Raw genomic sequence first — 20,363 nt, forward strand, 5'->3', positions numbered from 1 at the left:
CTTTGCAATGTCTATATCAAGGTGTTTGCTTGTCTAAAATTAAATGGAAAATTTGACCCTCATTTTGCTGTCTTTTACAGGTTATGGAGGCTATGGAAACCAATTGAAAAATCCAGGTTGGAATATTTCACTTTATGGATATTTCAAATATCTTTTTCTTTTTTAACATGGAGACAATTCACATGTCCATTTATTAAATATATGCTTTAGTCTTTGGGTGTCAATAGTCTGGGCATTTTAGTGCAATACCATATCCTACAACAAAATAAATAATAAATAGAAATTTAGATATTAATGCTTTTAAGTTTTGTTTAAATAAATAGGTATCCGTTTGAAAAAAAATACAAAATTAAAATTACACCTGTATTTCTGTGAATAATTACAGTACTTTCTTTACCCTTGTGATTCAGAATGTATACTGCTTGTATGCTGTCTACTATTTTTGTTTAAGTGAAACAGTATGCCATATGCTACAATAAACGTTTCACACACTAGTATGCTACATTTCACAAGACCTGTTCAAGTGAATTTGTGTGTAGTAAGTAAATTTTTTGCCCTCTTGTTTTCTGTGCTAGACATTTAGAAGAAACAGTTTGATTTATATATTAGTTAATATTTACTCTTTTCGGTTACTCTGATAGCTGGACCACAAGGTGAGCAACCAACAGGATTTAAGGGAAAATCTCAAGCGAAATATGGTAAGTGTGAGAAGAACCCTATCAACTCATATTAAAACGACTCATCAGAAATGCTGCACACTTGCATTTACACAGTTTTCATAAGCAAGGTCGTATTTTACAGGAATTGGTGGACTTCCATTTGGTGCTTCCCCAAATGGATATCAAACAAACCCCTCTGGACAATATGGTATGCTATCTTTATAATATTTGAGTTAGTATTGACCCTAACTGTAATCCTGACTGGACACATGGATTCATGTGCATCTTTCTCATAGGTAATGATGGTCAGCGCTATGGAGCCAAATCCTACAATCCTAAAGCGTTTGGAAAATACGGTGAAGATAGATGCTTTGATATTCCTTTACACTTTTTCGTAACTTTTTGTATGCGTTTATCAGTTGACAGGCAGTTTGTAGAATTTCACTACAGATTGTGGTAGAAATGAACATTTACTTTAATAATAAATAAAATTGTGATAAAACACATTTAAAAAATTTGCAAAATTGTATTCTTTAAAGCTGCAGTCTGGCATTTTTCCTCTTTGTCGCCATCTCTGTTCGAAATCTGCAATTGCAGTCATTTGGAAAATTATCAACTTTACGTGAGTTGTACTTCAGCACTTGACACGGCCAGCCCGTTCTCATCCTTTAACGTCATATAGAACGCTATATGCAAAAACGGCGCTGTACTACGCACATGGCACCCTTTATCGTTAATATAACACGGGAACCCAAGACGTCATAAATCCTTTAGCGTGAATATGACACGCACACCCTACCCCACACCTAAACTTAGCCCTCACAGCGCGTGTTATATTAACGATAAAGGGTGCCATGTGCGTAGTATAGCGCCGTTTTTTCATATAGCGTTCTATATGACGTTAAAGGATGAGAATGCGTTGACACGGCACAGGGTGGATGAACACAATGTTTGAGGAGAGTGTGAGGCTGTCAGTCACCGCTCCGGTGTGGATACTGGCATTCAGAATCACAGATTATTCTTTTTGGAAGTATGACCAACATACTAATTGGCAATTAAAAAAATCTGAACTAGTAAGAAACATCCACCTTTTTTCTGGTTCTGACATTGCAGTAAATCGTGCTGATTAAATTGAACAAATCACTTAAGTTATCATATCACGCAGCACTGTGTAAATTATACTTTGTCCTCAAATTGTTAATGTTAACAACGTCAGCATTGCGTGACCTACATGTGTTGTCCTTCCGATATGTATCCATGTTTTCGCTTGGGTCCGGTTGCAGTCTCTTTTTTTCTGTAGACACTTTGATGATATGCATTTTACAGCGGTTGAATCTCTAGTTGTCACTGGTTATTGTCGTTTGAACCTTTCTGGATCCGCCATCAAATTAATAAGTTTAATTATATCAAGTGCGGTGAGAAAAGGCTGTAAATCTCCACCTCCAACATCCTCACGCAATATAGCTTATACTAGCCGAGACTCCTTCTTTATGTGTACAGATGTGACGTAATGACGCTCGAATTCCCCTGGAAATCCACCAGTACCACTGGAATTATTATTATCATTATTACAAGCTACCGTTTTGAATCGAGCACTGGCTGGTTATGTATTTTCTCATATGTATTTGGATCATTTTTAACCCCCCAAAAATCTACGGACTGCAGCTTTAAGATCTCTACTTTTGAAATCAATATTTGATGGAATAGCTGACATGACAGTTGGGAACCCTTGCATCTTATATATATATATTTTCTCTTACCCCCAAAATAGGACATGGTAGTTTACCGTACAACTCTCAGCCTTTACTTCCTGAATCTGTTGCCAGGTCCTCTGGTAAATACGGTAAGTTAATAAAGAATTTTGTCTGATCATACAACACATATTTATTGTAGGTTTTTATAAAATAGAAATTTCTGTATTTTCAGATTTTGGCGGGTTACCCTACAATGGCCAGCCACATGGATATGGTAGTGACAAATACAGTACTTTGGCAAATAGAGACTGTTATTGAGATAGAGATTGTATTGTTTTATTTCTAGAAATTATGACGTTGTACTGTAATTCTCTCTCAGAACAAAAGGGTCTTCAAAATGGTGGTCAGCCACTTGATCTCAGGCCTGATGCTGTGTCTGGAAAATATGGTCAAGGTGAGTTATTTTTTTAAAGATAATTTAAATGACAACCACTAATGTCATATTACTGTTCTGATATAGGTATGTGCATCCTCTCTATTCCCTGTAGGTTCTCCAGAATCCCTGTATAATCCAGAAACAATCAGTTTCGGTGGCGATGCTAACTATGGTGCGATTATTATCTTTTTTTACCTTACTTATTGATACTCTAGTTTAAAGATCCTTTTCATCATTGCTTTCCATGTGAATTGTCAAACAGCATACAGTTAGGCTAACGAGAAAGTAATAATTGTTTTGTACTTGCGCTTGGTAAAATCACTGTATGGTTTACAGGTAATCCAGCAGTGTCATATGAACTCCTTGGCCCAGTGACTGATGGCCAGTCTGTTGATGGTACGTTCATCTCTTATTTATGTAGAACACTGGCAAGAACTATTGAAATACTTTCCAATAGTTAAATGAAGAAAATGTTGAATGAAGACGTTGTTATTATTGGAATTTAAACTCAGAAGTTTTACTGCTATCATTTAATCCTCTCTTTTGTTTTTCTTTTACAGAAAATAGAAGCCTGGAGACTTTGCATCAAGGTCCTGAGATTGATGGACAGAAAGCCATTGACCAATATGGTTAGTTGTATTTTGAGATATACAGATATCTATGTTCATTTAAGTTTAGGCTGTGTTTACACTCGTAGTTTTTACTCAGGATATTGTTAAACGTGTTAATTCTGGGTTTTTTTTCTTATCTGTTCTGAGTCACATGCAAATGTGGTTTTAAATGAGATACATATCTGATATATGGACATCTGACCTACTGTCAAACATGTATTCCCATTGGAAATCCAAGCCACCACAAGGCGAGGGAAACATTTCCCCACAAAGATAACTTTTCTTCCTCTCATATTATGATATACTGTAGACATACCTGATTTGCTCACACAAAAACACAGCTTCTTTTGAGGTGAACATTTTATATATAGATAAGACTACGCACTTCTCATTCAGAAGCACAGAACCTTATTTTGAGCTGGAGCCCTTTTCTACTTAACGCTACATTACATTTTGGTGATAACTTTGCTGTTTTGGAAGTAATTAAACTTCACTATAGAGACGCTGGACAGACACAGTAATTCCCACACAGTCTTTTCTAAAAATCTCATGAATTCCGAGAAGACTGGTCAGACTTAGGTCACTTTGCAAATCATCGGACGTTGGACCACGTATAAGTGGCCCGAATCAGAATCGAAAAGATCCGATTCCATGTGGTTTGTGCTGTTCACTCTGTCAAGACAAAAACAGATGTCGCATATATACAAAAAAAAAAAAAAAATGTTCACACTGCAAGCCTTATGGCTGGTTCACACAATCAGAACACTCTTTTGCTGTTAAAAATCCGAGAAGCAGTGGAATGGGGAAAAACGGCAAGGTCATGATATGTCTATTTTAACTTGAACACTGTGTTTTTAGAACACTGTGTCATGCGTGAGATGTAAAACACAAGCACAACAGTCAAACACGTCATGTTCTAGCGCATGTTTACATAGAAAAATAATGGAAAAGTGGTGCAGTGGAATGGAACTGGTGGAACTGTTACTGAACCGCATGCACAAAAGACCACTGACAAAGACAGCCATGGCAAGCTGCCATATGGAAGAAAACACAGAGGCCACTGAAAGACGCAGATGAGAATGAGGAGAATTTTTTTTCTCATAGTTTTTCTTCATTTTTCGCCTGTATAGAGCTGTCACCGTAATAATTATGAGTATAACAGCTCACTCCACTAACTAACTTTCTGCCGTCAACCATATTCACACATTAATTCTGTGTGTTTGTGCTTGATTCAGGAGATGGAGAGGTTCAACCCCATCCTGATGCTCCAGAAGCTGGATATGCAAATGCACAATCCATCGAGAAATATGGTACAAGCATTTTTTGATACTATGTATATCTACCAGGATGAGGTGTGTAAATCTGCATATAGACATCTCTCACCCTCTTTTTTTTAAGGAACTGGGGATTATACAAATGGAAGAATACAGCCAGAAGGTAAAAGTAATGTTCAAAACTCTGCTTCTCTGAATGTTGCAAATCCTGTATTTACAGATATATTTATATATCTGTAAATATCTATATAACCGCAGGATTTATTAATTGTGCCGACCAGGATCAGAAATGAACTTTTCCAGAATTTCCCCCCAGAATTGATTTCCAGTGACTTTTTTTTTTTACCTTTAAGCCAATTTTAATAATTACATCATTAAATGTATCTATCTTTGTCAAAAACTAAAATGTAGCTAATTACTTCAATAAACCAGAATACTGTTATTATTAGCATCAACAAAAACCACTTCACAACACTGCAAAGGTGGAACTAAGGCTGCATCTGACAGCATTTATGTCTATGTACACTGTTTAATGCTGCTCAAAGGTGGCATACATGTAGTTACACAACAACTGCATGAATAAAAAGCCTACATAAATTGTATATATTAAAAAAAACTCATTATAGGGTAAGGCTGCAATATTATGAATAATCATTATTGTTGATAATTGCTCTTGATATTGTTTTAATAACTATTCATTTTGATTGATATAATTATAATACAAAAACATTTGTGTTTGAGGAAATGGCACATCGTATTAGGTTGGCTACACAAATGAAACAAGCTTATGAAGAACCGTTTATGAATTGGTGTTGCTCTGCTCCGAGACTCGGGTGCAATGCATACAAGACTTTGCAAAGTAAGAGTGAATACACATGGCTTATATAGACAGAGCTAACCAGATAATGAAACACAGGTGGAAGTAATCAAACCACAATGAGTCCAGGAAATGGGTTATGGGAAATGTAGTTCATGATAAGATAAAGCAGATGGAAGGAGTGTCCTCTGGTAAAGATCAAGGGCACTCCAGCTGGTAGTTGTGAATTAGTTTATGGCTTATTACACATTAGATAATCAATACTTCACATTGTTGTTTTTTTTTAAGTAGCTTGAACAATAACAGTTTATTCCCAGTAAAAAAAAAAAAAAAAAAAAAACGTCTCCATCTCTGGAGCGTCTTTTATAGCTAAATCTATTATAATCACTAAGCTGTTTACACTGCTAAATGAATGTCTAACATCATATCTGCATTTTGTTGTGTATGATGCAGCTGCTTTTCAGACGTGAATAATCTAAACACCTGATTGGCTATGGCATTTATAAAATCAACAGAAATGTGATATTATATATAATACACAATACTGCAAAATGATTTCACATGAATTGCAACAGTCGTAATTGATTTACCTAAATTGTAGAGGGGCATTTTATCCACTTAAAGGGTTAGTTCACTCAAAAATTTAAATTGGCAACTCTTCCTTTTACAGTACAGTACTTACAGTGTACTTACCTAGAAAGTATTGCTAATATAAGGTAAGTACATGGAACAGGGGTAGGTTTAGGGGTAGGTTCAAGGTTAGTACTAGTTATTACCCAGAATTTACATGGGTAACTGGACTGTAAAAGGAAGCGTTACCTGAAAATTCTGTCAGTATTACTTACCCTCATGTTGTTCCAACCCCGTAAGACCTTCGTTCATCTTCGGAACACAAATTAAGATATTTTTGATAAAATCTGAGAGCTGGATCACTCCTGCATACTAGTCCATAGGCTTCTTGAGGAATTGAAACTTGCCAGCCTCAAAGTTATTGAAGACATTGTTAAAATAGTCCGAGTGACTACAGTGGCTCAATCTTAAGTTTATCAAATGATGAGAACACTTTTTGTGCACAAAAAACAACAAAAATAACGATTTTATTTTAACTAATCATTTACTTCTCTCTCTGCCTCGAGTCAGTTTACTAGTTTAACAGCGTATGATCTGTTGTTGTACGTCACACGCATCACACACATGACTAGCATCGGCCAATAGTGCGCCTACGTGTGACGTAGCTCTATGCTAACCCACTACGTTAACTGACTAGAGGCGCAAAGAGAAGGAAGTGAATAGTTGAAGTAAAGTCGTTATTTTTGTTGGTTTTTGCGCACAAAAAGTATTCTCGTCACTTGATAAACTTAAGATTGAGCCAGAGAAGTCACTTGGATTATTTTAATGATGTCTTTAATAACTTTTCGAGGCTGGCAAGTTTCAATTTCTCAAGAAGCCTATGGACTAGTATGCAGGAGTGATCCAGCTCTCAGATTTCATCAAAAATATCTTAATTTGTGTTCCGAAGATGAACGAAGGTCTTACAAGGTTGGAACAATTAATTACTGACAGAATTTTCATTTTTGGGTGAACTTTTGTGGGACATCTTTGTTCATTTTGGTGGCCAAAATATCTGACCCTGCTGCTGTTGAACTACCCTCCCGTATTCGTCCATTTCAAATATATCGAGAGAACTTAAATCCATGTCTTTCTTGACTGTCCTGCAGTTGTCTCATTCCCTGGTGTTCCCACTGTGGGCCCCACTCCTCACATCCCTGCTGTCACCTCATTAGATGCCACCCTTTCACTGGACGGCTCCTCAACGGTCCCAGTCTCTGTTTCTGATGTGTACCCTGTTCCTGTCTCACCCATAATCCCTCAGCCTGATCTGCCTACTCTGCTGCAGCCCTTAACACCACAACAGATCCACATCCAGCAGCACCTCAAGTTGCACATCCAGCCCAATGGAGACTCGCAGACCGGTAAGATACTAATAAACACACTCTTATGATCAACACATTTTATTTTATTTTAACAGCTAGATTAACTGTATTAATAAGTTCAGAATATATACTTTTTCATATTATTATTATTATTATTGTACAACTATATATTGACATTTTTATCATATTGTTGTCAGCGCAATAAGCTACTTAAAACTTTCCACCTATTTAATGGTGCATTAAAGGGATACTCTACTTTTTTTGGAAATAGGCTCATTTTACCACTCCCCCAGAGTTAAACAGTTGAGTTTCACCGTTTTCTAATCCATTCAACCGATTTTCTGATATTTAGAATAATATCAGTAACCAGACAGTCTCTGGTTTTATTGACTTCCATAGTATATTTTTTTTCCTACTATGGAAGTCAATGGGACCAGAAACTGTCTGGTTACGGATATTCTTCTAAATATCAGAAAATCGGCTGAATACATTCGAAAACGGTGAAACTCAACTGTTTAACTCTGGGGGAGTTGTAAAATGAGCCTATTTCCAAAGAAAAGTGGAGTATCCCTTTAAGTGATTTCAGAGAAACGCTGTTAAAAGTGGATCAGACCGAGCGCCAAGCCGCCAAAACACACTTGTAGCCAATCAGCAGTAAGGGGGGCGTGTCCACTTATGAGGAGGGAGTTGCCTGTGCTGTATAGCGTGTTTGTGAATTCGGTGGGGCGGAGCCATCAAGATAAGGGTGTGATATTTTTTAGATATTTTTCAAGATATTTTTTAACTTTGTGCATTCTTTTTAACAGGAAAGGAAGGCAAATACAAATTGAGTGGATTCTTTGGAAATAAATACCAAGGTAAGGGTAATGTGTAATAGTGTATACACATTTAACATTAATAAAACCCAAGATAAATAATTATTTTATATAAGAATAATAATGTGGCTTTTTTCTTTTTTCTTACTTTTTTTCTTAGGATAATTTTGAAGTGGAAGTTGTTGCTGCAATAATGTGTATCTTCACTTGATTGCTCTTTTTTTTTACACAATGTTTCTGTGAATGTTGTACATTTTCTGTCATTTATTTGAGTATTTTGTTCTCCTTGTATTTTAATGTATTGTTGATATTTGTTACCTTGCCATACAAATAAACAGCTGCTTGTACAAATAAAGACATTTTAGATTAAATATAATTATATCTGATGCATCTTTTTAAATTCCACAATTCCACATAATTCCATGTTTCTTGTGTTTTATGTTTTATGCATTTACGTTTTATGTAGAAGTTTTCTATAAGCCACTGTTATTTATTTCTGTTTAATTTCCTGTAGCAAGGCTATGTATGGTTTTGAATAAATACTCTAAATCCAACCCTCGTTTAAATCTTTAATTTAAATCCATTTTAGGGTAGCTTAAAGAATTTTTTGGGGATTATCATATTTACCGTTTCTGAAATAAATGTCCGTAAAAAGCAGATGTGTCGAATCTACCAGACTAGTGTTTGTACTTAAGGAACTGTAATCTTCCATGAGCTCGCCTCTGCTGAGCCTGACTACTTCATGCTGATTGGCTGACACTAAGTAGCAGTAAATTGGCCCACAGCTTCTTTGCAAGCAACATGTTGCTACAGTTCTACCTGGCAGTACTTCCAAGACAATGGGTATATTAATAAGTAACTTTTACCATCACTAGTAAGCTAAAACTAGCTAGTTAGCTAAACCTTGCTGACTATGCATTTATAGCTTGATGTAAGAAATTCAAAGAGATTACAGGCTTTCCTCCCAAAGGAAGATGAAACTGGTCAAGGACATTCGAGCATATTTAACTTTTTCTGCTATGGATTTTTTTACTGGGCCAAAACTTCTGGATTTTAAGAATTCACCACCACATCTTCAGTTCAACAAATATGTCCTGAAAGGATACCGGCCTATATCCACTTCCAAAGACTGTCTGCGAAGTTTGTTCTATCTGCATAATGAACTTGGAAACATCTATACACATGGTATGGAGAAGAAAAAAAACGCGTAATTTGTACTGTAATGTCTAGAAATTGTTTAACATAGGATCAACTGTAAACTTGTAGGGAGCTATAAAGTAATTTTGTGGATGTTAAATTCAACGTATAATTCTTGCATTATTCCACTGATGGGAGAGTTACTGAAATAAGGTTCGGGGAAACACCCATGCACAGAGGAGGGAAACCTTGTGAACATGTAATTTAGGGCAACTTTCTCTACGGTTCACTCAGTAACACTGTTCAGAAGGGCTTGTAAATAGCATTACGTGGGATTACATCTAATCCGTGTTAGAGAATTGCAGCACTGGATGTGATAATGTACTGTATAATTGCTGTGAGCAGTAAAAGTGCAGTAACACTTTGGTGGGCCTAAATTTTGGAAGGAACTAACAGTTTTAGTAATTTTATTGAACTTAATAGAATCAACGGTAATACTATACAATATGGGTGCACGAATATGCATTAATTTATGCTTAACTAATACACAGATAATCATGAGTTAATGTATAACTAATGAAGAACTAAACCATTAATTAATGATTACTGCATCAGCAACTAAACACCAGTAATAAACAATCATATAAAAGAGTCTATATGATTAATAGATTAAGTAATACATTAATTGCTATTAATTCAATGTGTCATTGTGTCTTAATTCCTTAATAACATATTTTATTAACTAATAGTGTAAATTAATGTTTTAATTACCACAATTTGTCAAAGCTATGCACTTCAACTTCCAGTTGTCTGCTTTAATTAATCATTAGATAATGAATTTGCAAAGGTATCATTATGTTATGACTTTACTTGTTGGGGCACATCATTATTAAGTAGTCATTTAGTAATTGTAGTAATTTGCACACGAATTTGCACTAACAATGAAGTAATTAATCATGTATTCATGCATATTAGTGTACCTGTCATATTATCATGGAAGTTGAAATACAAGGCTTTGACTCATTCTGGTAATTAACATATTAATTAACACTATTAGTTAAAAAATTGAGTTATTATGGAATTAATCAAAAATTACATATTTAATTAAAAACAATTCATATATGAACTAATACATTAACCTTAAAGACTCAGTTCCTAATGTGGTAATCATTAATGAATAGCTTAGATGATCCTTAGTTGCACATTAATTCAGTATTATTTGTGTATTAGTTAAGCATGAATTAATGCTTATTAGTGCACCTGTATTGTAAAGTGTTACCGAATTGACCATTAACTAATAACCCTATAAAGCCTATAATATTTCATATGCAAATTTCTAAGGCCTCTAAAATACCTTCTGTCCTCTGACTGATAGTTCATGCTTTTTTTAGGAAGTAAAAAGCATTTTAGTAAAATTCTACATGTCTTTTTGCTGTGAAATCTAAAATAACTTTTACATCATTAGTCATATTTCAAGATGAATACACACATGACTGAAGCTTCACTTGATTATGCATATATCATTTTTTAGAACTCATATTAAAATGTATCTATGATACAATATGATACACATCTCAATCATCATTGTATTGCATTACATCTATATTGTCCCCCCCAGAATAAAAACTACAAATATCATCTTAAGACACATAAAATGCATATAAATATCAGTTGTCACCCAATAATGTAAGTAGATTGGATACTATAAAGATCTGATTTACAGTATTTCATCTTTAGAGCCATAAATATCAGCAACCGCATCAAATTGCATATTTTGTCTCAATAACTCAATTGGTTGATTGAAATGTTGTTCCTGGAACATGTACCTGGTGAAATCTGGTTCTGCCATTTGGTAACATGTTTTTTTGTTGTTGTTGTTTTGTCCATAAGGTATCCCCTTCATCTGTTTTTTGCTATTTTTGCCTGTGAACATCCCATGGGCTGAAGTGGATGAGTGGTGGATTGGTGTGGTGCATTACCTGGCTTGTCTGTCTCCCACCATTTGTTCAGTCTTCTACCATCTCTTCATGAACCACGAAGGTGGAGCACATGTTTATGACACACTGCTGTGCTTCGACATGGTTGGCGTCTGTCTTGTCAACACTCTCGGTGAGTGCCTACCAAATTTAGAATGAAATTTGATGAAGACTTACAAGAGAGGGACAAGGCAATAGGTTAGGAAGCAAGCTAGAAAAGAGAAAAACAGAGAATAAATCCTAGTATCTGTGAAATTGCATTGGTTTATGGGTGTGGGTGGGGTGGAAAAATGTCAGCTGCTCCTTTTCAGGTGGAGGATGGCAGCTCAGTCCACTAGAGAGGAACACAAAGGGTGAACGTTTTGGAGAGTGACTTTATGCCTTATTGTCAAACAAGGCATCACTCATTCAGTGAGCTGGCAAAAGGGACTATACAGAAATAACTGTGTTACAGCATTGTAAGGGAAACAGCTCAAAGGGGATTATTATTAATTTTATAGAGAATTTCGAAAGAGTCACTCATTTTACAGCCTAACAAATGAATCGTCCCACGCTTAATTGAACGGCCTGTAAATATCAATTCTGGAGCGTTGATATTACTATCCAAAATATAGTGAAAATACTATTAATAGTAAGGTAACAAGATCAGCAGTTTAAAGGAGTAGTTCACTTAAAGGTGCAATGTGTAAATAAGTTGAGTATCTATTAACAGAAATGCAATATGACATCCATAACTATGTTTTCAGTGGTGTATAAAGAACTTACTTAATTAACCGTAATGTTTTTATTACCTTAGAATGAGACATTAATAGCTCCATAACCGCGGGAATCCCCTTCTATGAAGGTCTCCATGTTGTGACGTCATATTCCTACCGTAGCCGAACGCGAACAAACAGCGCTACAGAACGCGTTTCATCACTACCTTGAAAGAGAAGTAGCGGAAAGCTGGAAGCTAGCCTTACACTCCGTGAGTAGTGACTTTTCCCTTGTAATTGGTGTAAAATATGTAGTTGGGATTGTTTCATGTAACTTAGTTCTCCCTCGCTGTGTTATGGGTTTGTTATGTTGGGGATAGATGTGCTGTTACGTTCGTGAGACAGCTGATGATTAGTATTCATGTCATTGACCGTAAAACAGTACGTTACAGGAATCACTAACCCGTCGATACAGACTTTTAGATCACTAAAGTCGATCACGAAGAGTTTTCAAAATCAGAGAAAAAAGCCTATTGTGTGTAGTAAATAGTATCTATGGGATGCGGAGATGACATGATTGTAACAGCGCGCGCAGTTCCGACCTTTGGACTCATGCGGACGAGTCCCAGCTCAGCCACAGTAACAGCTCATATTAGCCAGCTAAACTATTACTACCCTGTTAGAAAAAATATATAGCTTCTCCCTCGCTGTATTATGGGTTTGCTACAGTATGTGTGGAGAAATGTGCTGCTGGTTACGTTTGTGAGACAATCAGCTGATTACTATTATTATATTAAATTATATATTAAAACCCTTGATCCTCACCTGACTATGGCTTTGTAAACAGTATCCATGATGTGGTTTATAATGGACTGTGGTACAGAAACAGTGACAATGTTACACACTCTTGTCTTACTCTGGCTATTCTCTGCTGTCTCAGCCGACGAGATGTTTGTCCCGTTTAAGCAACCGTAGCTTCTTCGAAAGGGAGGGGTGAGCAGTGGGCTGAGCCCTTAGTGCAAACCTGGTGCAAACTCGCAACCGAACCACTAGATGTCGCTAAAAATCACACATTGCTCCTTTAAAAAAAAAAAAAAAACGTTTGCTGATAATTTACTCACCCCCATGTCATCCAAGATGTCCATGTCTTCCTTTCTTCAGTCGAAAAGAAATTAAGTTTTTAATGAAAACATTCCAGGATTTTTTAATGGACTTCAATGGGAACCAAACAGTTCAAGGTCCAAAGACAGTTTCAGTGCAAACTGTTCAAAGGGCTTTAAATGATGCATAAGATGAATAAGGGTCTTATTCATTTTGTATGTGACTCTCCTGTTCAAACTTGTTCATCAAAATGAATGAATCTTTTCAACTCGTTCATTTCGTTCGTTGAATGAACCAAATGACACAAAAAAAATTCATTCATTTTGATAAACGAGTTCAAACAGGAGAGTCACGAACGCGCATCACAAAACAGAGTAAGGCGAGCATTTAAACTTATAAAACTTAAACTTTTTTTTTTTTTTTTAATGAGTGATCGTTTCGCTTGATAAGACCCTTATTCACCGTCTGGAATCGTTTACAGCCCTTTGAACAGTTTGCAGTTTGCACTGAAAGCCTTGAACCGTTTGGTTCCCATTGAAGTCCATTATATGGAGAAAAATCTTGGAATGTTTTCATCAAAAACCTTAATTTCTTTTCGACTGAAGAAAGAATGACATGGATATCTTGGATGACATGGGGGTGAGTAAATTATCAACAAAAGTTTTTTTGTTTTTTTTTAAAGTGAACTACTCCTTTAAATAAGCATACAACACAAGACACTTCTCTTTAAATAAAAACGAGACTTCATTGAAATATTCTAACAAACAAAACTAATATCTAACACAAACAAATTCACACAGATTGCAGAACGAAATTGAGGAAAGAAATTATTTTAAGATAGTGAATTGATGAAATCTCAAGTTTCTAGCATCCATGGAACCTTCTACTGCACAAATGTTCTAAGGTCATTTAGATCAAAATGTTCTTTACATTAAGAAGTTATTTGAACTGTTCACTTAACCAAAAATGGTTCTTCTATGGACCTTTATTTTTTAGAATGTTTTAATCAATTCTTGTACAAATCGTTGCTGCTTTCAAGCAACATGACATCATGACTTTTGCGTAAACATATACGCTACTTTCGAGTCAGGTGGCATGTTATCTATACGCATTTTGAGCTATCCGCGTGTATGCGTGTATGTCTACGCCATTAACGTCCGCGTCATTCCGCGTGTCTGTACACGCAGTCAAATCTCCAGTCATAAATGCTATTAACCAAGGTGACGGTTAAGTTTAGGGATGGGGTTGAGGTAAGTCATATCTTTTTTTTTACCTAGGATGGTAAGGGAACAGTCATAAATGCCATTAACCCCAGTGACGGTTAGGTTTAGGGACGGGGTTGAGGTAAGTCATATATTTATATAACGTTAAGTCAACGGCGTTCATAAACACGCTGAAAGGCGATTATGCGTCTTGATAGCACACCACAAATGGAAATACGAATTGGCGTGTCATACACACTCTACTTCATGAGATCAGTCTGTTTCAAGGGCCAAAGTTCAATGCATCTGTTGTACTTTTCTTTTTGCAGGTGCTCTGCCAATCATTTACATAACTTTGTTGTGTAACCCATCTTTCCGTTGTGTGGCGATGTTGGCATATCTCCTCCTCTCTGGCTATGGTGTTTACTGCGCTGTCACTGCACGGGATAATGTGCACCGACTGCAATCTTTCGCCTGGCAGGCTTTGTTCCGCTTCGTTCTCTTTCTGTTGCGTCTGACTGGCGTAGGCAAAGGAAGCCCCGCATCCCTCCGTCTCTACCTCACCATGGATGCTTTGGCATTGGTAGGGGGACTCGTAAATATTTCCCGCTTGCCTGAGCGTTTCAGCCCTGGTCGGTTTGACTACTGGTTAAATAGTCACCAAATAATGCACATCATGGTCATCCTGTCCATTCTGTATTTGCACTGGGGCACGCTAGAGGATTTAAAGTGGTTAAAGGTGTATCACTGTCCTGGTGAATAAACTTGCAGACTGATATGTCATCATGATATTTGAAGAAATCCAGGGAAATTGTTGTAGAGTTTTCAGTGGTGATTTCAATTGGTAATCAAATGCTAATTTCTTTGATATACATATGGGTCATTCCGTGTTTAACTCAACCAGAGGAAATTTTAAATGTGCTGGATGCATATTTACTCGCTAAGCCACTTATTTTTTTTGTAGAGTTGGGGTCAAATTTACAATGTTTGCCTGAAATTTTGAGCCAATTTACAGCGGGGTAAAAATGACTTTAGACTTTATTTTGATTTTACACAGATTAGTAGATCTATTAGTTAAATCAGTTGATAACAGTGAAAGTTCAAAAATAGGAAAAGCACTTCTTGTGTTTTTTGGCCCAAGTTTGCAAGTCACTTATTCAATAATTAAAGATACCTTAATATCCATTTAGATTTGGAGGCCAGATTCATAAAACATTTTAGAGAAAACAATTCTTCTTAACTGCCAATTTCCTCTTATTTTATAATGTAAGGAAAAAGCTAAGAATATTTTGTATTCTTAAAAACTTTTCTAAAGAATGTTCTCATCTTTTTTTTGCCGGAGATTGTTCTTAGGATCAATTTTAAGTAAAGAAAAGCATGTTCTTAAAAATCATCATAAATGACTCCTACCTGTCTTGTGGGGCTGAGGAGGTGGTATGTTATATGCATTTGTTTTAATAGAGGGAAATTACATTATTTATTCCTCAGACATTCCCCTTTAAATGCAATCAGTGTCAGAAGTGTGCAAAGTGAACCACATTTGGTTGTGGACCCTTTAAATTGGGTTAAATACAACAAATTGTACATGGAGCCTCATTGAGATCCACAAATCTTTATGGGCTTGAACCATATTGGGGACTTGAAAAAAAGGTTGGTTACACTTTATTTCGATAGTCACTTTAGACATTCTACTAATTATAACTAACTTTTCAACTATGTGTCAACTAAATCTCATTAGAGTATTAGTATATTAGTGTAGACTGTCAGTAGACTGTTGGGTTATGGTTAGGTGTTAGGCTTTGGGTTAGGAGAATAACTTTACTTGTAGTTGCCAAGTTACTTATAGTCAGTTGAATGTGTGTTGGGAGACCAACAAAATGGCAGATATTAAGCTGACAGTCTACTAATACTCTAATGACAGTTAGTTGAGATGTAGTTGAAAAGTTACTTATAGTTAGTAGAATGTCTAAAGTGGACTATCGAAATAAAGTGTTACCAAAAGATTTCAAATGAAAAGTTAAGAACCAGAATCTAAAATCATATTAGGATATCTTTAATTATTTTTGAGTGACAGGCACGCAAACTTTGGAAAAACAATATTTGTCTCTCAGACAGGTAAATTCTATGCAATTTTGTTGATTGAAAAAACTACATTTCTAGTTTCAACATTATTTGTTGTTCAGATATTCTTAATATATTTAAAAGAAAAAAAAGTATCATCTGTATGCAAAGTGACCCACATGTGTTTTTTGGCCACTGAAAATGTGTTCAGTTGACCAATATGGAGCCATTAAAGGGTTAGTTCACCCAAAAATGAAAATTAAGTCATTACTCACCCCCATGCTGTACCAACCCCGTAAGACCTTCATTCATCTTCGGAACACAAATGAAGATATTTTTGATTAAATTTGAGAGCTGTATAACTACCACATTGGCTCCTAAGGGACTGCCTCTTGACGGCCCAGAAAGTCAATGAAGAAAATGTTTAAATATCCCAAGTGACTACCGTGGCTCAACTATATGTTTATCAAGCGACGCGAATACTTTTTGTGCGAAAAAACAAACAAAAATAACGAGTTTATTCGACTATTTATTTTCTTCCTTGTAGACCAGAACGAGAATTCCTTAGATTTCCACGACGCATGCGCGAGATTTGCGATCTGCTTACACCAGCTTAGATCGCAATTCTCGCGCATGCGTCGTGGAAATGTATAAGGAAGTCTCGTTCTGGCCTACAAGGAAGAAAAGAAATAGTCGAATAAACTCGTTATTTTTGTTTGTTTTTTCGCACAAAAAGTATTCGCGTCGCTTGATAAACATATAGTTGAGCCACGGTAGTCACTTGGGATATTTAAACATTTTCTTCATTGACTTTTTGGGCCGTCAAGAGGCAGTCCCTTAGGAGCCAATGTGGTAGTTATACAGCTCTCAAATTTAATCAAAAATATCTTCATTTGTGTTCCGAAGACGAAGGAAGGTCTTACGGGGTTGGTACAGCATGGGGGTGAGTAATTAATGACTTAATTTTCATTTTTGGGTGAACTAACCCTTTAAGATCCCCATATCTATGGGATTACATATCGGGCCTTTAAAATGGAGATACCAAAAAAAAAAAAAAAAAAGTTTATTAAAACCAAAATAGGGCAGACAGATATTTTAATATGGTACTTCTGGAGTTGCAGGCATGCAAACTTAGGGCAAAAAAAGTAGTGCTTTTTCCCATTTTTTTACTGTCTCTGTTGGCATAAAATGCAACAAAGATTACTAAAGTCAACAGATTTAACTAATAGACCATCCAAAATAATGGTGCTGCCAACTTTCTAAAGTCATTTTTACCCCCCTGTAATTTGGTTCCAAATCAAAGGTGAAAATGGTTGTTTTGACCACCCTCTACAAAATAGTGAATTACTCAGTAAGTATACATCCATGACATTTAATATTGCCGGGGAAGTTCCTGAATTTGGTTGATTTGACACGGAATGACCCATATCCTATTTATGTCTAGAAAATAAGAGATTAATTTATGACAGATGTTGATGAGGGAACAACCTTTGATGTCAACAACAATATATGGAAAGAGTCCCTTTTCCTTTAAAAGTTGATAGGCCTGTATATTATGTATGCACAATTATATGGTTAGTTTTGCATTTAGCACTGTTTTTCACCACTGTCTGCAGTCATTTCAGAACAGACCTCTATTTTTGAGTCGAGAACCAAGGAATACCATGGTAAAAATGTATAGTTAAAAAATTAAATAAGATGTTATGAAAAGAAACCCCAATACAATGTGCAATGATAATCTTTGAACGCACTTTATCCTTCTACGGTTCAGAAATTCAATCAAAATGATTGTATCTGGGATTTTTATGGCGTTATATTGGTAAACCTGATGATTTCTATATACAAGGTGCTACATGTGTAAAATATGAAATGTATATCAATATAAAATATTACTTGAATTAAACAAGCTGGACTTGAAAGTCTTTCTCTGTATCTCACTGAAGTATGTAATCTTGGCATGTGTGGGGAATGTTTATATATTAAAAGTATGGACTTTTATATTTTCAACAGTGCAATATTTTCCATTTTAGCCATTGATAATGACATGAATAACTTAAAATTGCGAGGCTTAAGGTGTGCTATAACTACTTTGTTATATAAAGACTAGAAAATGGGCAAAAATACAAAGCCATGGGTCTTTGGCAATATCTAGATAACATAATGTCATGGAGACCTGTAGATATGTTCTTTACACATTCAGCCACCCAGCAATACCTTAGCATCATTTCTTCGCGGCATATGTTGAACAAAGCAGAAAAAATACAAAATGCGCTATGAACTTATATCAACAAATACAATTGAAATATAGTAGTCCTTTATGAAGAAGCAAAAAATAATGAAGACAACTACTCACAGTGTCCTGCATTTGATAGTGTGCACAAACAGGGGCAGGACACTACAAAATTTCATCTTTAAACGAGCACAAGCTAGCACTCATCAACATGAGCATCTAATATAATATGATCTCCAGAAGTTTTGACTGTTTTTGGTCTGTTAAACAACGGACTAGGCCAGTGTTGCCTACATGTAAACCATCTATTGGTAATTTTGAAAGCTTTTTTTTTTTTTTAGTTGACTAGAAGTCTGGGAATTGAATTATTGTTTTTTAGTCATATTTAATCTATTTTTCTCAAAATTGTAATCGGATTATGATTGTCAATTGATTTTTTTTTGTTTTTTACATTGTACCATAATTATTGTTCCTTCAAATCAAGAGTATGTTTTATTTTAGTCATTTACTCATCTAGTTTATTGATTTTTTGAATATGATTTTATTTATTATCATATAAATTAACGAGCACTACGTTATAACTGGTAAAACTCAAAAGTGAAATTCTTAAAACTAATTCCATATTATGTTAATGTTTTTTTCTATAAAAAAAAACAGACTTTGTATTGTCATAGAGAGGATGCATAAGTGCATTTATTCTGCAATCACACTGGTGAGCCATGTTTGAATTTATTACAGTTCATCACTGAGAATGTTTGTCAAAAAATTTAAACAAAACACTTTTATTTGAGCAGAATATATCAATGGAGATCTTTAGACTCCAACTTATGCGTGTCTGTGTTTTCAGATCATCTGCAATCATGGTTTCCAGGTTACGAGGATAAGGTAAAACACAGGACAGAAAATGTATCCATATAAAAGAAAAGCTCTGTTTTGGGAGATTTGAACTTGACATCTGGCAACCCCTAAACATTAAAGCTCATGGAGGCTTGATAAAAAGATAAACATTTTTCTTTTCATTTTCATTGAAGAATATAGGGAGAGGTTTTGGTAAAGATACATTTTTTTTAACTATATTTTAATCTCGTCTTGATTCATCAACAACTGTCATGGAAACAAAAATTGTAAACAGACATATTTTAACACTTGTGTCAAAATTAACACTAGGACCGACTAACTAGTGCAACAAAAATAAAAAATAAATCACGTGAAGGTTGAGTGTATGCTGCTCGCATACAGTAAGCTCTCTTACTACTAATGCTAATCAAAAGATTTCCCTCATGTGCAGTATACACACACCAGGGTTGCCAAGTCTGCGCTTTTCCTGCAAAATTGGACTTTTAAACTGATGACATGGGGTGTTTTTTTTTTTTTTTTCCTGCAGGTTAAAGGTTTGCCTGACATATTAGACCAAATGTATTTGGTGATTGAAACTCTGGTATTGAAATATAATCTATTCTACAAATTATTTAATTGTGAATTGGTGACCCTGAAACATACTCTACGGTATTCATAAAAATTGTAAGTATTCTTTGGGTTTTACAAGAAGAGCTGTTGGCCTGTTACACCACAAATTCTGTCAGTGTGAGACGTGTATTGTGAACAGAATTATAAGACAGTGATGTGGAAGACATGAGTCATCGTCAACGAAAAAATAAGTTACAATAAATCTAAGCTACATATTAACTGGAAATGGCAACTGCATGGCTAGGTGAGTTGCA

General features: G+C 35.5%; 2 protein-coding genes across 5 annotated transcripts in view; both read left to right on the forward strand.

Annotated features, from left to right (window-relative positions):
- Positions 1–8,753, forward strand: part of cmn (calymmin) — a 33,833-nt gene extending 25,080 nt beyond the window's left edge. For all 4 annotated transcript variants that reach the window (XM_089121937.1, XM_089121938.1, XM_089121939.1 and 1 more), the window contains 15 exons: positions 81–116; positions 642–698; positions 802–867; positions 956–1,015; positions 2,431–2,502; positions 2,586–2,627; positions 2,733–2,807; positions 2,902–2,961; positions 3,126–3,185; positions 3,350–3,418; positions 4,636–4,710; positions 4,799–4,837; positions 7,210–7,464; positions 8,232–8,282; positions 8,401–8,753. In XM_089121937.1, the coding sequence (XP_088978063.1) occupies positions 81–116; positions 642–698; positions 802–867; positions 956–1,015; positions 2,431–2,502; positions 2,586–2,627; positions 2,733–2,807; positions 2,902–2,961; positions 3,126–3,185; positions 3,350–3,418; positions 4,636–4,710; positions 4,799–4,837; positions 7,210–7,464; positions 8,232–8,282; positions 8,401–8,405 (1,022 nt within the window). In that variant the 3' untranslated portion in view covers positions 8,406–8,753. The remainder of the gene's footprint in view (positions 1–80; positions 117–641; positions 699–801; positions 868–955; positions 1,016–2,430; positions 2,503–2,585; positions 2,628–2,732; positions 2,808–2,901; positions 2,962–3,125; positions 3,186–3,349; positions 3,419–4,635; positions 4,711–4,798; positions 4,838–7,209; positions 7,465–8,231; positions 8,283–8,400) is intronic.
- Positions 8,754–9,214: 461 nt separating this feature from the next.
- Positions 9,215–16,639, forward strand: paqr4b (progestin and adipoQ receptor family member IVb). Its single transcript, XM_039691099.2, has 3 exons — positions 9,215–9,425; positions 11,268–11,486; positions 14,681–16,639. Exons 1-3 carry the CDS (start codon positions 9,215–9,217, stop codon positions 15,112–15,114), a joined length of 864 nt encoding a protein of 287 aa, XP_039547033.2. The 3' UTR covers positions 15,115–16,639.
- Positions 16,640–20,363: the final 3,724 nt, after the last annotated feature.

This window comes from Pimephales promelas, chromosome 17, assembly GCF_988280905.1.
Source record: "Pimephales promelas chromosome 17, fPimPro1.hap1.1, whole genome shotgun sequence".
Taxonomy (NCBI): domain Eukaryota; kingdom Metazoa; phylum Chordata; class Actinopteri; order Cypriniformes; family Leuciscidae; genus Pimephales; species Pimephales promelas.